Genomic DNA, 17,265 nt, shown 5'->3' with positions numbered 1-17,265 from the left:
CCAGCTCTAGTATTGCCAACCTCAAGCATTTAAACATCACGTTCAGCCCCCGCCAAAATCATGATATTCTATCAAATAACAAATGTGTGTGGGGTAGGGGTGAGAGGATGCGTCTGTCTATTTGCCTGCTGGGGTTTGAGCCTTTAGGGTTTGCCTTTTCTAATTTTTGCTCCACAACCAGAAAGGCTAGACACTTACTGCAGCAGAAGAGGCTCTGCTGTCCTGCATGCAGTTCTCTGCAGCAGCAGGAAGACTGAAAGGGGGGCCAGCACGGGATTCTGCAGTTCTGGGGGGAATGGTAGGGGTAGAAAGTTAATGAAAAAGCCAAAGAAAATAACAAATCTGCAGCAGCTCCTGGGGAAGCAGCCGCAGCCCCCTGGGGCAATATGGCTTTGCACCTCAACTGCCTGAGCGTGTTCCTCCTCTCCCAGCATCTGCATTTTAATTTAAGAAACACAGGGCTCCATCCATTGTGCTCTGCCTCCCCGTCATCTTAGCGGTCTCTGTTATGCCTGTCTCCTAACCTCCTGTCTTCTTCCCATGCAGATAATGTGCAGAGGCATAAAGCAGGACTTAGAAACCTCCCTTCACTCCCACCAACCCCATCCAATAAGAGACTCGGCTCCTCCTTTGTGCTGGCAAATATTTACATTGCTTTCAAGCGGACGCCCTGTCTCAAACACACCTGGTCGGCATCAACACCACCTATAATCTACTGTTCTGCAGGCCAGCCATGTAGCGCCTTGTCAAGGATGTTTAAATGCAGCCAGGTCACTAGGCTTGAGGCGGAGACAAACAGCGGGTAGGAAGGCATGGAAGGGCACAGCATGAACAGAGAGTGGGAGGTGAAGTAACAAGGGGAAATCAGTGAAGAGAAGGTCATTTCTATTTGATTTTTCTCTAGTGGGTTTAGTGCTAGTTAAAGGTGCCAGCTTGACAGCCCTGGATTTATCCGAACAGCCATTATGGTTCCAATTAATGTCAAATGCGGTAATGCCTCATGTGATGTAGGTGCTCACCTGCTAGGACAGGGGTGGGCAAACTTTTTGGCCCAAGGGCCAGATTGGGGTTGCAAAACTGTATGGAGGGCCGGGTAGGGAAGACTGTGCCTCCCCAAACAGCCTGGCCCCTGCCCTCTATCTGACCCCTCCCACTTCCTGCCCCTTACTGCCCCCCCAGGACCCCACCCCCCCATCCAACCTCCCCTTCTCCCTGTCCCCTGACTGCCCCGACCCCTATCCACACCCCTGATCCCTGACAGGCCCCCCGGGACTCCCACGCCTATCCAACCCCCCACCCCCATTCCCCCTCCCCTGATGGCCCCCCCATACCTCTGCCCCATCCAACTGCCCCCTGCTCCCCGTCTGCCCCTCGGAACCCTCCACTCCCCGCCCCCTTACCATGCCAGAGCCAGCCATGCCGCCTGCCCTGCCCCGCAGGAGGAGGAGGAGAGGGGAGAGGGGGACAGCAGGGGAGGGGCTGGGGGCAGCCTCCCCGGCCGGGAGCTCAGGGGCCAGGCAGGATGGTCCTGCGGCCTGGATGTGGCCCGCAGGCTGTAGTTTGCCCACCTCTGTGCTAGGAACTGGGTTGAGGCCTACCAAATTCATTCCATGTAGGCCATTCACAATTAGGGCTGGCTAGAAACCAGAATTCCATTTTGGGAAAAATTATGACAAGGTTTCAAAACAGAGACCTTTCCAAAAAAATTGTGAAAAAGCAGAGAAAGAGGCCAGTGGCCAGGGCACTTACCAGATGAATGGTCCAAACCACTAGGCCAGGTCTTACTCCACTTTTGACTGGAAAGTGCATCCTGTGTATTCAAAGCAGATTTGTTTTCACAAAAAGTTTCTGCTTCGACGAAACATTTTCAAACAGAAAAATGTTTGGTTGACAAATTCCCAACCAGCACTATTAAAAATGCTATTTCATTGCAACAAATCGGCACGCACAGCCCACGGCTCACAAGCAACCCTACGATAATAATGCCACAAATAATACCCCAGCTCCTTTAGGTGATCTTCCTAGACTGACGACTCTGCTCTTCTGGTCAACAGCAGAAGGCTGCATCCGTGGTTTTGGTGCAAACCATGATATGGCCACAGCAACAGCCCCACTTGAATATAAAAATTTATGGGAAGTTTAATCAGATAATGGTCCAGCTTCAGGGTAAAAGTTTGCAAAAAAGGAACTCAGAATTGCATATTTCCAGTAGTCAGTGTTCCACTGAGATGGCATCAAGCCTGAAGGAGTCTCAGAGCCCTTTGCTAGTCAAGAGTCTGATAGACATTTATTATTTCCTTTCCCTTCTAGTCCTTATTAATGTAAAAACAAAAAGGTGTTAAGACAGGAAAATTCCTCTGCATTTAAATAAGATTAAAAGTCTGTCACAGCTGTCAGAAAATTCAATGTCATGGCTGAAATGGATCTCTTAAGCCCATAAAGATTTGACACTAGGTCTAGCATCCAATCTCCAGTGGTGGTCAATGTTGTAGACTCCAGAGGATTGTGTGCCATTCACAGACCTACACAGAGAACACGCTACCAAAGCAGGTTTCTTCCTTTCCACATCTGCTAATCTGTTTATGTTTTGAAGCCTGAGGATCAGAGATAGGTGTACACCTAGACACCTGAAATGTGGTGTCTTTCACCTCAAGATCTGGCTCCAAAATACTCAGGCACATCTCAAACGAAAATTAAGGCAGCCCTCGTAATGACCCCACCCCCATGTAATAATGGCTGATCCTGAATCTCTTATATCAAAGGTTTTCAACCTTTCCAGACTACTGTACCCCTTTCAGGAGTCTGATTTGTCTTGCGTACCCCCACGTTTCACCTCACTTAAAATTTACTTGCTTACAAAATCAGACATAAAAATACAAAAGTGTCCCAGCACACTATTACTGACAAATTGCTTCCTTTCTCATTTTTACCACATAATTATAAAATAAATCAATTGGAATATAAATATTGTACTTACATTTCAGGGTATAGTATATAGAGCATATAAACAAGTCATTGTCTGTAGGAAATTTTAGTTTGTACTGACTTCGCTAGTGCTTTTTATGTAGCCTGCTGTAAGACTAGGCAAATATCTAGAAATGTTGATGTACGCCCTGGAAGACCCCTGCAACGTACCCCTGGTTGTGAACCACTGTCTTACATGTCTTAATCCTAGGCAAAAAGGGGGAGGTAAAAAGTCACTTTCCAGGTCTTGTATGTAACCCTTCTGCCAGGGGCTGTCAGCAGCAAAAGAGGCCAGGTTCAATTTTCAAGGGGTTCCTTCGGAAAGTGTAAACAATAGCAGCTCGATCCCCGGCCCAGGAACCTGGGTCACTATGTGTACCACCCTGGGCACCCTTGATAGGCAATACTTCCCCGCTCGTAAGCACTGACTCCTGGGGTTTACAACAAAGAGAACTTATTAGAAGGGATGACAGAATGCACTTGGGAAAGCCAGCAATTAATCAATTGACACTTTCTATGAGGTAAAACTCCCTCTCCTCTAGGGTGTCTTAGCGATAATCCCAACCTAGCCCTCCTCTTGCCATTGTGCGTGGCTACCGCGCTCCGGCCACTGCCTTCGGCCCCACCTCCCCACTCACCGTCTGCTGTCCGGGGTTGCTGGGGTCCAAGGACCCTGGCAGTTTGGTGCTCCGGGCTGTTCCAGGGACTCTGCCTTCTGACCCAGCTGAAGTGATTTGGGCTCTGATTGCTGAGTAGGGAGGCCCCCAGCGGAGACCTGAGGTAAAGGGAGCTCTCTGGGAGTTCCGCCCCACCCACCTCAGCCTGCCACAAAATTGCATCAGCCCACTGCCTTGAAACTGTCGTAATGCAGCCGTTTAATGAGTCATCAGCAGGATATGGGACCCTGGACAAAGTCCTTCCCAGCAGAAATACACTCCTCACAAAAACTGGAAGGTCATCCATCTCTCCCCAGGGCTGCCTAAGCTTCCTTACCCAACTGTGCCTCATTACTAGGTGACCCTTCGCCCCCGGCCTATATGGTGCAGATCTTTTCTCCTTCATTTCCCAACTGGGACAAGAGTATTTTATTGACTCCAAACTCTACATGCCAAAAGGTCCCAAATTGTCACATAACTGAAATGCAAATGAGGCCTGGCCCACTCAATCCCTTGCTCACCAACAGCTGTCAGCAGAGAGCTCCATCCCCAAGGGACCCTCTGCCCCTCTGGCATTCTCAAGCAGCTCAGGGCTGCTCTTTTCTGTAGTCACCAACAAGTGTCACTAGTGAGCACTTTTTTCCCTGTGGCTTCAGGGTACAGGGCTTCATACGTCCACTGAAGTCAGACTCTTAACACTATTTGAGCCTAGCTATTTTTGGTATAGACCCAGTGGGTAAAAATCTTGGCTCTGTTGCAGTCAATGGCAAAACTCCCATGGGCCTCAGTGTAGACAGGATTTCACCAATTAGCTTTGAATTCTGAACATTAATGCAGAGCAAATCATTTCCCTGCTGCCCTGTCCACACAAAAAACTCTCATTCACGAGTTGTAAACCATCCTTTTTATAAAACTTTCTGACATAAGCCTGTTGTACCTCAGCTCCCATCTGCTTTTTTCTCCTCAGAAAAGCAACTGTGTAGAATTAGTGCCATTAGACTCCATGTTTATATTCTCTCAATCCCTCCTAGTGCAAATGTGCTCTGTTTACCCATTAAAAAAAATGGGTTTCCCTCAGAACTTCAATCCTGCAAACTCAGCCTGGGGGTCAAGGTGAGCCGCTAGTGACTTGTATGGCACCTCTAGTTATCAATTCCAAGATTTTGGAACCTGACCAATGATCTGAAGTGGTTCCATTTTGCAGTGGCCAACTTGAGACACCTCCATTTCAGAAGGTTTAAGATGAAAACTGACGTTCCCCAAGTCATGACTCACTTTTGAACATCTTGGCCAAGGATTCTGCAGGGCAAATTTTGCTCTCGGTGGCACCTGTATACCCTTACTGCTCTGCGATTCTGCCCCAAATTACATGTGTGCAAACTCGTGGTCTTCACATTTTGCCAACACTGACACCTGTGAAAGCACACGAATGCCTCTGGAAACAACTTAGCAATTCATTGGTGGGGCACAGCCAGAATAGACCATAGCTCGCTCTACCATAGCTGTGTTTAACAAACAGTTAAACAAGGAAACACTTACGTTTGTAACTAAAATCAGCAGGTCCAGTGGAATACACCCAGGGAACAGATCTGTTGGGTAAGAAGGTGCCATTTTTAGAGTCACTGTTCAGAATGAAGCTTCATTAATCAAGCACGTTAAGATTATTGGACTGGAGACTTGCTTGCGACGGGTTGTGTGTGGAGGGGGGAAATACATTGAGATTCTCCATTAATAATTTGTTAAAACCCCCCAAAGGTTGGATAATCAGAGGTAAGTCTATACCCTCAATTACGACTGTAACGCAGGGAACCAGCATAGACTAAACCAATAGGGAAGCCATTAGAGAAGTGTGTTCTAGTGATGGAAGCACTGGACTAGAACTCAGGACACCTGAGTTCTTCTGCTGGCCTGCTGGGTAACGTTGGGCAGGTCACTGCACTTTCCTGTACCTCAGTCTCCCTATTTGTAAGATGGTGATAATGAATGATACTTGCCTCTTTTGTCAAGCACTTTGAAATCTATTGATGAATAGTGGTATACAAAGTGTAAGTATTATTTAGTTTGCTCTTAGTTTCTTTCTCTGAATTGAAAATAAATATAATTTAGACTGAAAGTTTATGGTTTTGCTGTGAGCTTGGGGAAAAAAGTGTAACAATATGATGTCTTAGAGAAGAAAACACCCATTTATTTTCTCAAATTTTTTTACATCGTAATCCTCATACAACAGTTGTCAGCATAACATTTAATACAAATTTTTTAAAAAACCCACAAAGATTACTTGCAAAATTATATATATTTTAATATCCAAAATACATTGCATATATATAGTAGCAAAAGCCCATTTCCATGGGGAAATTTTTTTAATAATTTTTAATTTTTTTGCGATTATTGCAGTAATGTTACCTATAACATTCCAAAAGCACTAATACCTAAACTGGTTAGCTTGATCTCTTTTTCCCCTTTTGTTAAATAATGGCATCAGTGCTTCTGTTTAAAGTTACGACCAAACTATAATGTTCTGTTTTAAGGTCCCAATTCTGCAAGCAAATACACGTGGACTAAACCTTGCACTGACACAGACATTCAGAGGTTATGTCTGCACTAGATATTTTTGCTCCTGTTAAATGATTGCCAGTTAATTCCAAATTAGCTAATAAGCTTGCAAATACCAATCTAAGACCTCTATAAACATTTGTTCCAAGACCTTCATGTTTCTGTCCTTAAATGAACATTCCTGGATCATCAAGTCTAGCTTCGCAAATTAGAGGTAGATGAAAATTTTGAAATGTTTGAAATGGTGATGAAAATGTTCTGCAAAAGCTTTTCACACATTTTTTTGTGTGGGGGAGGAATGTTTGCTGATTTCCATCCAGCTTGATAGAATTATAAAAATGTTTGAAAAACTCCATTTTGATGGAAAATTGTTGTGAAAAATTTGGAAAACGTTGATGCATTTTTTCAACTAGCTTGAATACAAACATGTTGGCTGACTTTGAGTTAATTAGGAATCAACGAATTCAAGCGAAAACAGGAGCACAAACCCTGTGCTTTAGACACTCCCAGTGAGCTCCGATGTGTTCCACACTAGTATAGGAAAGAAATCTGCCTGGATCCAGTTGTGGGATCAGGGCTCTATTCCCACCAGATACGTTACATGTATCTTTTTTTCATTTTAATTTTTTTAGCAAAAAGTACAAAGCTACAGCCCAAATGTACAGATTGAAAAGATGTACAAATTACATTTAAAAAAAAACAAACAAAAAAACAAGACAAACAACAACATAAAAACCCACGAACAACTGATCTGATAGTAAAAATAACCTGCATTTGTGACTGAGGTCAACTCGTTTTATTTCATCTTTCTTTTAATATTGTGAGATATAGGGAAAAATAACTCTGCATAACTTATACAGTAAGTAGCTTTCTGATTAGCTGACCCTTAGAATGACGGTCTGACAAACGCACAGCGTTCGTGAATCGGTAGCGCTTAGCGATCCCGAAAGCTTTGGCAGAGCTCTCCAGGATCTGCTGTCGTTTATTTCATCTTTGCTCTCAAGGAATGTCTGTGCTTGATGTTAGGTTACTTTCTTTTGTTCTGGTCTCAGATGTTTCTGGAGTTAATATACAGTCCAACACAAGTTGCACACTCTAGAAAGGTTCCTTCAATGCCCTTTACTTCTTTATATATATAAAATTTCCAGTTGGGTGAAAAACCTCATTGGCCTTAATTAAAGCTAAAATTCCAGTTGCCATCCTCTGCAGCCCCAGGTCCTCACAACATAATATCTGACTCTTCCATCCCCTCCCCGAAACCGGAAACCCTCCCACCAAAAACACACATGTCATCCTAAGTCCCCGTTAAACAAACATAGCATTCTTCTAAGACCCACGGCTGGATCTATGTCTTGTTAAGAGTCTTCGGACTGCTAAAAATTTTTTTCTCTTGTCTTGTAAAAATTCAAATGCTGATAATCATTCCAGGTTGTGGTGAGCAATCTTCACGGACAATTTCTACAGAGGACATAAGTCTTAGAACCAAAATAAAAACACAGAGTACTGGCCTGCAGAGGTATCCATCTCTGAGTTCAAGATAGAAGAGGCAAAATTACAAAAAAAAAAAAAAAAAAGAGAAGGTTTGATCCAAGAATAACTAATATCCAGTTTTTAATTCCCCCCACCCAACAATGGCCACAAAATACCCAAAAATGGTCCAGAAAATCCCAGAAGTAAAGAGAGCATCCAACCAGATTGATAAAGGCCACTGAAGGTACAAAATATCTAGTAGTAGCTGCCCAAGTGCGATGGTACATGAGTGTTGGGATGACGTGGGACATTGGGGTTTGGGTAGATGCTGCCCGTAGGGGAGGTCCAATAGGATGCTGCTGCTCCGAAGAAACTGGATGATGTGACAGGCATGGAGGAAGCATGGGGGGGCACAAAGTTCACCTTCTGTTGGTGGGCATGGTAAGAAGGCATATAGGAAAGATCTGATGGATACTTGTACATTGAAGACTCAGTTGGATGAGGCTGGAGAGCCTGGGCAATGCCATGAAAGTCAAATTTGTAGGCATACCTTTTGCCATGCACTTTGGTCATAATGTTCTTATCGTAGTAGTATCGGAGGGCTCGGCTCAGCTTGTCATAATTCATGTTGGGCTTGCTCTTGCGCTCTCCCCAGCGCCTGGCCACCTCGTCAGGGTCTGTCATCTTGAACTCCCCATTGGTCCCCTCCCACGTGATGCAGTTGGCATTGGAACTGTCCGAGAGCAATTCAAGGAGGAACTGCCACAGCTGGATCTGCCCGCTCCCTGCATGAAGTGAGCCAAAGAGAAAAGGAAATGACATTCCATTTCCTGCTTAAATGAAAAGACAAAGCCAGGAAACAGAGGGACTATCTCAATCTTTGATGGGAAAGTTTCCTTCAAGCCTTACAAACTCTTGTGGAGGGCTGGCCCACCTATTCCCAGAAAGCAAGTCACTCAGCCTCTTCTTCCGTTTGAGGTCAGAATAGCTGATCAGAGTGGTCCCCTCTGGCATTAAAATCGACAAATCTACAAAGCATTCATAAATGGGCTTTTTATGAACATGGTCATTATTCAGAATTATTCACTGAATGGCTGACATAAACGTATTTCAACCTCGCTTTGCTCACTAACTATTTTCATAACTATTGCTGAAAATACCTGCAGTTCATAATTTGCCATGTGCGGCCTTGTGGCTGATCACCTATATCACAATATGATTTCTTCTCTCAAACTGGAGAACTCCTAGACTCTTTCAAGATGGCCGTACTAACACTTCCTGTAAGGAGGCTCATGAGAATCCATTTTTGCATGAGCATTCAACACCTTATCCCTCTGCGAACAGAACACGTGCTTGTGCAAATGTAACCCACATTAATGCCAAGGTGGGTCTTTGTCCCCCTCTTGTGGCTGGGCCATGTAAAGAGGTTACAAGATTGCAACAGCCTCGATGCTAATCGACCTTGTCCGTTAGCTCAAGCAAGAGATGCTCATGCTCTTGCTCTTATTACCAGAGGTCTGTAGATGACTTGATCAGGGGGTCATTGTGTAAACATAGCAAGCCTGCAAAGGGTATCACCAGAGGCTAGCTAAGAGCTACTCTGTGGCGTAGTAGTAAAGTTTATGGGTTCAAATCTGGTTAGCTGCTTTGAGGGGGAGGGGTAAAATGCTTGTGGTGAGCAACTTCATGCGGTGACCAATACCGAAGAAGTGACTTCATTGTTTGTATTCAAACAAAGACTATTTGGAGCTATCCACCTAGTTTTACTCTTGCATAGTCCTTGTACTATATCATTTGCCCACCCTTGCCTTATAATAGTGAAACGTCACTCCTGGGGAAGACAGTCAGCTCAAGAGCCTTCTTACTATTTAAGACCCATGATAGGGGCTGCACACGGAAGCTACCAATAGAACAGCCATGTGGAGGATCATGAAGAAATTCTCCACACCAGCTGCCATGACCAGCACAGAGGGAAGTGGTAAGGGCAGATGTGGGATCCACTCCTATTCAGTCCAATGGCCCATATACTCTACACAAGCAGCAGAGGGACAAAAGCTACGATTCCAGCCCAGTCTGGAGCAGTGGCTCATGAGAGAGTTGGCCCTTTAAACAGGAGCTGGAATTTGCCTTTACGATCGTGGTCTGGTGTCCCCAACTGAACTCACCTGGGTTGGCTAGGCGGCTGCTGGTGGGTCCCAGAATTTGATAGGGATCTAAATAAAGAGACAAGAAATCTTTTTTTTACTCTACTGCACAAAAAGAAACAAAGTACTTCTCTATCTTTCTTAACCAGAATGATCCAGATGTCCATTTTCCTTCCTTTTTTACATTGCCACTCCCCTCCTACAAATCAGTCCCATTGGCCTCTTATGTTGTTTAATGAACAGACGCACATTATTTAGGGAGGATTAAATAACGTAGGGGCTGCTGCACTCTTTTCATAGAGTGTCCCACTTTTTAAGATCAAAATCCCCACTGGACACGTGCCACAGCACCAGCCACAGCAGTTGGCTGCTTGAAAACATAACGTCAGGCCAGCACAACACGATGGGATCTGAGCAAATACATTTGCTTTAATGTGAGCAGTTGGGCCACTTGCTTAAGTCTGCCTCATTTTCTAGTCGGGCTGATTATTTCCTCTTGTGTGCAGGTGGGATTTTTCAAAAACACTCCCTGTTGGCTCAGATCTGCTCCCAATGAAGTCAATGGAAGATTGGTCCAACTCAGCTCTGACTAAAGTCAATGGGTGTTTTACTGCTGATGCTAACGGAAGCAGAATGAGGCTCATGCTGAATGCTTTTTAGAAATTCCATCATGTATTTATTAGGAATGAATCTCCTCCCTTTTCCAGGGGCCCCACTGTTGTAATCTCTCTACTTCCTTTCATTGTCCCTTGGATTTTGGTGTTGGCTCATGGCTGAATTTAAACCTTAACAAAGAAAGCTACAAAGCATTTGTGCAGAACACTGAGAAGGCATCATTTAGTTGGGAAACCCAACCCATTGGGAAACCCAAGCAAGAAGTATCACTGCTTGGAGCCTGACAGGACTTGATTCTCTTATTTATGGTGCTTTGATAGTGGTGTACCTCTGTCAACTTTGTTGGAGATGCTCCCATTTTATATTGGTGTAAGCAGTGATGAGCTGCCAGAAGCTGAAGAACCGGTTCCTTCAGTCGCTCCGGGTCTTCGGCGGCACTTTGGCAGCACGTCCTTCAGTCGCTCCCGGGTCTTTGGTGGCACTGAAGGACCTGCTGCCGAAGTGCCGCCGAAGGCCCGGAGTACTGCTGGGTGAGTAAAAATTCTCAGGGGAGCTTCCCCAGCTCAGAGCTCAGGTGGGATGGAAAGGACAGTCCCATGGGCCACAGTTTGCCCACCCCTTTAACAACCAGCTCTAAACTGGCTTCAAAATTTAACAACTGGTTTGCGCGAACCAGTGCGAACCGGCTCCAGCTCACCACTGGGTGTAAGGGAGGTTAGAATCCAGCCCATAGACCCTTCACCATTTTGGCAGAAGCAGCTCCATTGACTAGTTGCTTCAGAATCCTTTACACTGCCTGCTGTGGGATGTCAAAGGAGACACCAAAGCAGCTGACACTAAGGATTTTGGACCCTGCACATGACAAAGCTGATACAGGGACATCTCTTTTAAATGGGGGTAGGAGGATCCATAAGCAGCCAGAAGAAAGTATTTTTGGATAAGCCTTGTTGGATGAACAGAGCTGACCAAGTATTATAAGTGTTTGAGCCCACTTAACTTGAGCCTAAGACTGTCCCAGCCTGAAACGTTACAATAACAGGTTGGGAAATTCAGTTATTTATGGGATGCAGCCGAGCACACACTGGACACATTTACCTGGTTGCGGCCGTTGCTGTTCTGTATTCTTATTCACAGTTTGAGTCCCTGCAACCGGGGGACCTGTAATAACAGGAAAAGTGAGATCGTAGATGTACTGCAAGCAGACGAGAGGGAACAATTTAGGGAACAAGATGGATGCAATGTATACATTAACATGGCCAAGCGAGTGGAGATGGGCAGGAAACAGTTTTGTGGTCATATGGGAATTACTGTTTTCCTACATATTTATTACCCTGAACAGGGATGAAAAGTCAAAATCACAATTTTCATCAATGGAAAAATTTTAAAGAATTTTGAATCAGGTCAAACTAAATGCTTCATTTTGATCATTTTGACTTTTTGAAATTCTTTTTTACTCTCAGTTAACCTAAATTTCGAAACAAACATTTGCTTCAAATTGAAAAATGGAATTTTTTGTTTCGAAAAGGGCAAAACAGGATGTCAACAATTTCTCAACTTTTTTCTGGAATGTTTTTTGAAACAGGAAATTTGCCAGATGAGTCTTTCCCATCAACAATTTTGGTTTTGGCAAATCAACATTTTCTGATTAAAAAAAATGGTTTTGGTCAAAAAATTCCCGGCCAGCACTACAAATCAGTTCAACCTTAGTCCTAGCATCTGCTCCATCCATTCAGATTATCACTGATAACAGAGAGAATGCTATAAACCAAAGGATGGCCTTCCCATTCGGACTGAGCATTTTCCATAAAGCTCCTAAACAGAAAGTACTGATTTAGAGCCAAATTCTGCCAGCCTTACCCCAGCTGAGTCGTATCTTGCTCACGGACAACTTGTGACCCCAGGACATGTGACACCAGTGAAAGAAGAACAGAATATGCCCCAGTGACAGCCAGTTATACTAGCTGAGATAAAAATTCCATGGGCTAGCAATCCTCCTCCTTCAGGGCATAAACCTACCATTTGGGGGCAGCAGGAAATCTGGCCCCACCCCGTAGTATTGCAAAATTATCTGCATTATGAAAATAATTAACAACTAGAATAATTTGCATATCTATAGGATTTTCAATATGATGACTTCAATGTGCTTTACAAATATTAAGGGCCAGAATCTGCTATGCTTTCTCATGCTGAGTGGCACCTTTCTCCTTTGAACAGTAGTAAGGGATTGGAGTATGGTGTTATTCATCGTGATTAATGGTATCAGAATCTGGCCCAAGGTAAGGATGGCTCTAATGAATTAAGTCTCACAAGAGACTGGAAGTTAATAAGGCCTGGATCCTCAGTCATTCTGATGCCTGTACAACAAGCAAACCAAACCTAGCCCAACTCATGACCATGTTTTGATCCTCTGCCTCAGAATTTGCCACCCCCAACATGGCTACTTACTTTTGGTGAGGCTGGAGTTCATGTTATTGCCCCATCCGGCTCTCCTGACCGCATCGTAGGAGGGATCTAATGACAAACGACAAGAGGGAAGGAGGAGGTGAGTCCAGACTGTCCAAGGAAGGCTAGAGAGGTGGCTAGTTGTGATTATTGCTTAAGAAATTTCACACACGCTATAGTTACTTTGTCTCCATGCCCTGAGTTATATATGCGTTTCAGCCATCTGTTATGTATTGTACATTATAGTGCAAGGGCCTTGGGGCAGGGCCTGTCATTTTTTGATCTGTCTGTACAGTGCCTGGCACAATGGGACTCTGACCTGTCTGATCTGTAGGCACTGCCAAAATATGAATGTTAAAAAATAAGACATGGCATGGGACAAGTGGAGCTTTGGGAGACTTTGTTCAGGGAGTGGCTGGCAGAGGGTGGGAGCAGGGGTAAGGCTTGGGCCTCCATCTCCTCCCTGCACAGGTGGTGGTAGCATAGACTGGGCCTGTGCTTGACTCCTGCATGGGGCACAAGTTGGTGATGGAAGGCAGGGAGGAAAACAAGAACGCTTAGTGCCCTCCACCCTGTTTTGTACACCCATCTACTGTCAGGCACCATCTGGTCCCATGGGAATAGATGGGGTGGACTGAGGCTAAATGTAAACTGAACCCAACAAAGGTCGAAACAGCAGACTGGACTTCTACATAGAGTGCTTCCGCCGACGTGCACGGGCTGAAATTGTGGAAAAGCAGCATCACTTGCCCCATAACCTCAGCCATGCGGAACGCAATGCCATCCACAGCCTCAGAAACAACTCTGACATCACAATCAAAAAGGCTGACAAAGGAGGTGCTGTTGTCGTCATGAATAGGTCGGAATATGAACAAGAGGCTGCTCGGCAGCTCTCCAACACGAGTTTCTACAAGCCATTACCCTCTGATCCCACTGAGAGTTACCAAAAGCAACTACAGCATTTGCTCAAGAAACTTCCTGAAAAAGCACACGATCAAATCCGCACAGACACACCCCTGGAACCCCGACCTGGGATATTCTATCTACTACCCAAGATCCATAAACCTGGAAATCCTGGGCGCCCCATCATCTCAGGCATTGGCACCCTGACAGCAGGATTGTCTGGCTATGTAGACTCCCTCCTCAGGCCCTACGCTACCAGCACTCCCAGCTACCTTCGAGACACCACTGACTTCCTGAGGAAACTACAATCCATCGGTGATCTTCCTGATAACACCATCCTGGCCACTATGGATGTAGAAGCCCTCTACACCAACATTCCACACAAAGATGGACTACAAGCCGTCAAGAACACTATCCCCGATAATGTCACGGCTAACCTGGTGGCTGAACTTTGTGACTTTGTCCTTACCCATAACTACTTCACATTTGGGGACAATGTATACCTTCAGATCAGCGGCACTGCTATGGGTACCCGCATGGCCCCACAGTATGCCAACATTTTTATGGCTGATTTAGAACAACGCTTCCTCAGCTCTCGTCCCCTAAAGCCCCTACTCTACTTGCGCTATATTGATGACATCTTCATCATCTGGACCCATGGAAAAGAAGCCCTTGAGGAATTCCACCATGATTTCAACAATTTCCATCCCACCACCAACCTCAGCCTGGTCCAGTCCACACAAGAGATCCACTTCCTGGACACTACAGTGCTAATAAACAATGGTCACATAAACACCACCCTATACCGGAAACCTACTGACCGCTATTCCTACCTGCATGCCTCCAGCTTTCACCCTGACCACACCACACGATCCATCGTCTACAGCCAAGCTCTGCGATACAACCGCATTTGCTCCAACCCCTCAGACAGAGACAAACACCTACAAGATCTCTGTCAAGCTTTCTTACAACTACAATACCCACCTGCAGAAGTAAAGAAACAGATTGATAGAGCCAGAAGAGTTCCCAGAAGTTACCTACTACAGGACAGGCCTAACAAAGAAAATAACAGAACGCCACTAGCCGTCACCTTCAGCCCCCAACTAAAACCCCTCCAACGCATTATTAAGGATCTACAACCTATCCTAAAGGATGACCCAACACTCTCACAAATCTTGGGAGACAGGCCAGTCCTTGCCTACAGACAGCCCCGCAACCTGAAGCAAATACTCACCAACAACCACATACCACACAACAGAACCACTAACCCAGGAACTTATCCTTGCAACAAAGCCCGTTGCCAACTGTGCCCACATATCTATTCAGGGGACACCATCACAGGGCCTAATAACATCAGCCACACTATCAGAGGCTCGTTCACCTGCACATCCACCAATGTGATATATGCCATCATGTGCCAGCAATGCCCCTCTGCCATGTACATTGGTCAAACTGGACAGTCTCTACGTAAAAGAATAAATGGACACAAATCAGATGTCAAGAATTGTAACATTCATAAACCAGTCGGAGAACACTTCAATCTCTCTGGTCACGCGATCACAGACATGAAGGTCGCTATCTTAAAACAAAAAAACTTCAAATCCAGACTCCAGCGAGAAACTGCTGAATTGGAATTCATTTGCAAATTGGATACTATTAATTTAGGCTTAAATAGAGACTTGGAGTGGCTAAGTCATTATGCAAGGTAGCCTGTTTCCTCTTGTTTTTTCCTACCCCCCCCCCCCCAGATGTTCTGGTTTAACTTGGATTTTAACTTGAAGAGTGGTCAGTTTGGATGAGCTATTACCAGCAGGAGAGTGAGTTTCTGTGTGTATGGGGGTGGGGGGATGTGAGAACCTGGATTTATGCAGGAAATAGCCCAGCTTGATTGTCATGCACATTGTGTAAAGAGTTGTCACTTTGGATGGGCTATCACCAGCAGGAGAGTGAATTTGTGTGGGGGGGTGGAGGGTGAGAAAACCTGGATTTGTGCTGGAAATCACTTTAGATAAGCTATTACCAGCAGGACAGTGGGGTGGGAATAGGTATTGTTTCATATTCTCTGTGTATATATAAAGCCTGCTGCAGTTTCCACGATATGCATCTGAGGAAGTGAGCTGTAGCTCACGAAAGCTTATGCTCTAATAAATTGGTTAGTCTCTAAGGTGCCACAAGTCCTCCTTTTCTTTTTGCGAATACAGACTAACACGGCTGCTACTCTGAAACCCAACAAAATTTGAGTTCCCATCTAGTCAAAATCTGCCTCTCAGCTGCCCCCCACCCTCCCAAATATCTGTGCCTTCTTTCCACTTCAGAGCCCTTGCTCATCCTCCTGGCCCATCGCGAGGCAGCAATCAGGTGTGCCTTGCACAACCACCTGCTTCTCTGCCTCGCTGCTTCTTCTGGCCCCCCTGTAATTGTGGGGTATGGATCCCAAGGAGCCTGCCTTAAGAGCTGGTAAATATCCAGGAAACAGAGGAACTGTTCATCGTCTAGGAGAGACTGGATAGAAAGGAAAGTTCACAATGGAGATCATGAAAAACATCCTGATGGGGAGATGTACTGGGCTCCTAAGGGGAAGGGTGGAAGCCCATGCACTTTAACAGCTGGCCTGGGTAAAGCTTTGGAAAATCTAGGTCTCTGCAGGGAGATGTACTAGATGACTTGGTAGAGTCGCTGCCATTAAAGAGTCAACATTTCCCAGCACTTATTACTGCACGGAGTATCTGCGATGCCACAGTGATTTCCTCACACTTAGAAGAAAGAACCTTGCTAAACACTGACTGGTGACCACAGCAAGTCTCTTCTGTCTCTGACCTCTGCGGATCATGGGCAGCCCTGAGTTATGGGTCCAGATCCCCAGCAGGTGTCAATCAGCGAAGCTCCATGCCGATTGACATCAAGTGAGGAGCTGGCCCATGATTGATTTGGAAGCTGCAGGAAACCTTCCAAGGACATTGAAGGGGCCCTGGAGGGATGCAGAAAAGCACTGTGTTAGAGAAAGTGGGGGAAACAATGGGCTCTGATTTCCCAGAAAGCAACAATGGTGAGTGAGGATTGGCTTTGGGCAAAGATGTGTCATCAGAATCCTGCATTTTAAATCCCTAGTTTTTTTATTGTTTATTGCTGAACAGTTCACAATCCACATTTTCCCCAGCCCGTCTTCTCACTCTCATCCTGGAGAGGCTGGACAGAAAAACCACTCAAGGACCAGACTGAGAGGTAGTGAACGGATGAGCCAGTAGGTTATTCAACAAGAACCAAGCCAGGGCTTTAAACCAAAAAGGATTCCAAAGTCTCCTCGTGGATCGCAAAGAAACCATAAAAACCAGGCTAACACCCAACGTTCAAAATAACAACCACCCTCATCAGAAAGCACCTCAGCAAACGAACTGCTGCCCCCAAACTCCTTCCATGACCCCTGGAGAAAATAAGAGCCAGGAGATGGCGCTGCTGATGCCCTTGTCCATTCTCATGGTTTGGGGCTGGAGACGAGCAAGGAGACTAGAGCGAATCTC

The 17,265-nt window shown here is 45.4% G+C and overlaps 2 protein-coding genes across 7 annotated transcripts in view; one reads left to right on the top strand and one right to left on the bottom strand.

Annotated features, from left to right (window-relative positions):
* Positions 1 to 17,265, top strand: part of KCNJ1 (potassium inwardly rectifying channel subfamily J member 1) — a 61,450-nt gene that overhangs the window by 31,962 nt on the left and 12,223 nt on the right. The window lies entirely within an intron of this gene.
* Positions 5,875 to 17,265, bottom strand: part of FLI1 (Fli-1 proto-oncogene, ETS transcription factor) — a 119,686-nt gene continuing 108,295 nt past the window's right edge. For 4 of the 5 annotated variants that reach the window (XM_084612024.1, XM_084612026.1, XM_084612028.1 and 1 more), the window contains 4 exons: positions 12,848 to 12,913; positions 11,498 to 11,560; positions 9,809 to 9,856; positions 5,876 to 8,428 (listed from right to left, as the gene is read on the bottom strand). In XM_084612024.1, coding sequence (XP_084468150.1) covers positions 7,899 to 8,428; positions 9,809 to 9,856; positions 11,498 to 11,560; positions 12,848 to 12,913 — 707 coding nt within the window. In that variant the 3' untranslated portion in view covers positions 5,876 to 7,898. Of the gene's footprint in view, positions 8,429 to 9,808; positions 9,857 to 11,497; positions 11,561 to 12,847; positions 12,914 to 17,265 lie in introns of all 5 variants that reach the window. The other variant, XM_084612025.1, reaches the window with a different exon arrangement.

This window comes from Lepidochelys olivacea, assembly GCF_965140295.1.
Source record: "Lepidochelys olivacea isolate rLepOli2 genome assembly, chromosome: 22".
In the NCBI taxonomy this organism is placed as follows: Eukaryota; Metazoa; Chordata; order Testudines; family Cheloniidae; genus Lepidochelys; species Lepidochelys olivacea.
This window is presented reverse-complemented; position numbering and strand designations above follow the sequence as displayed.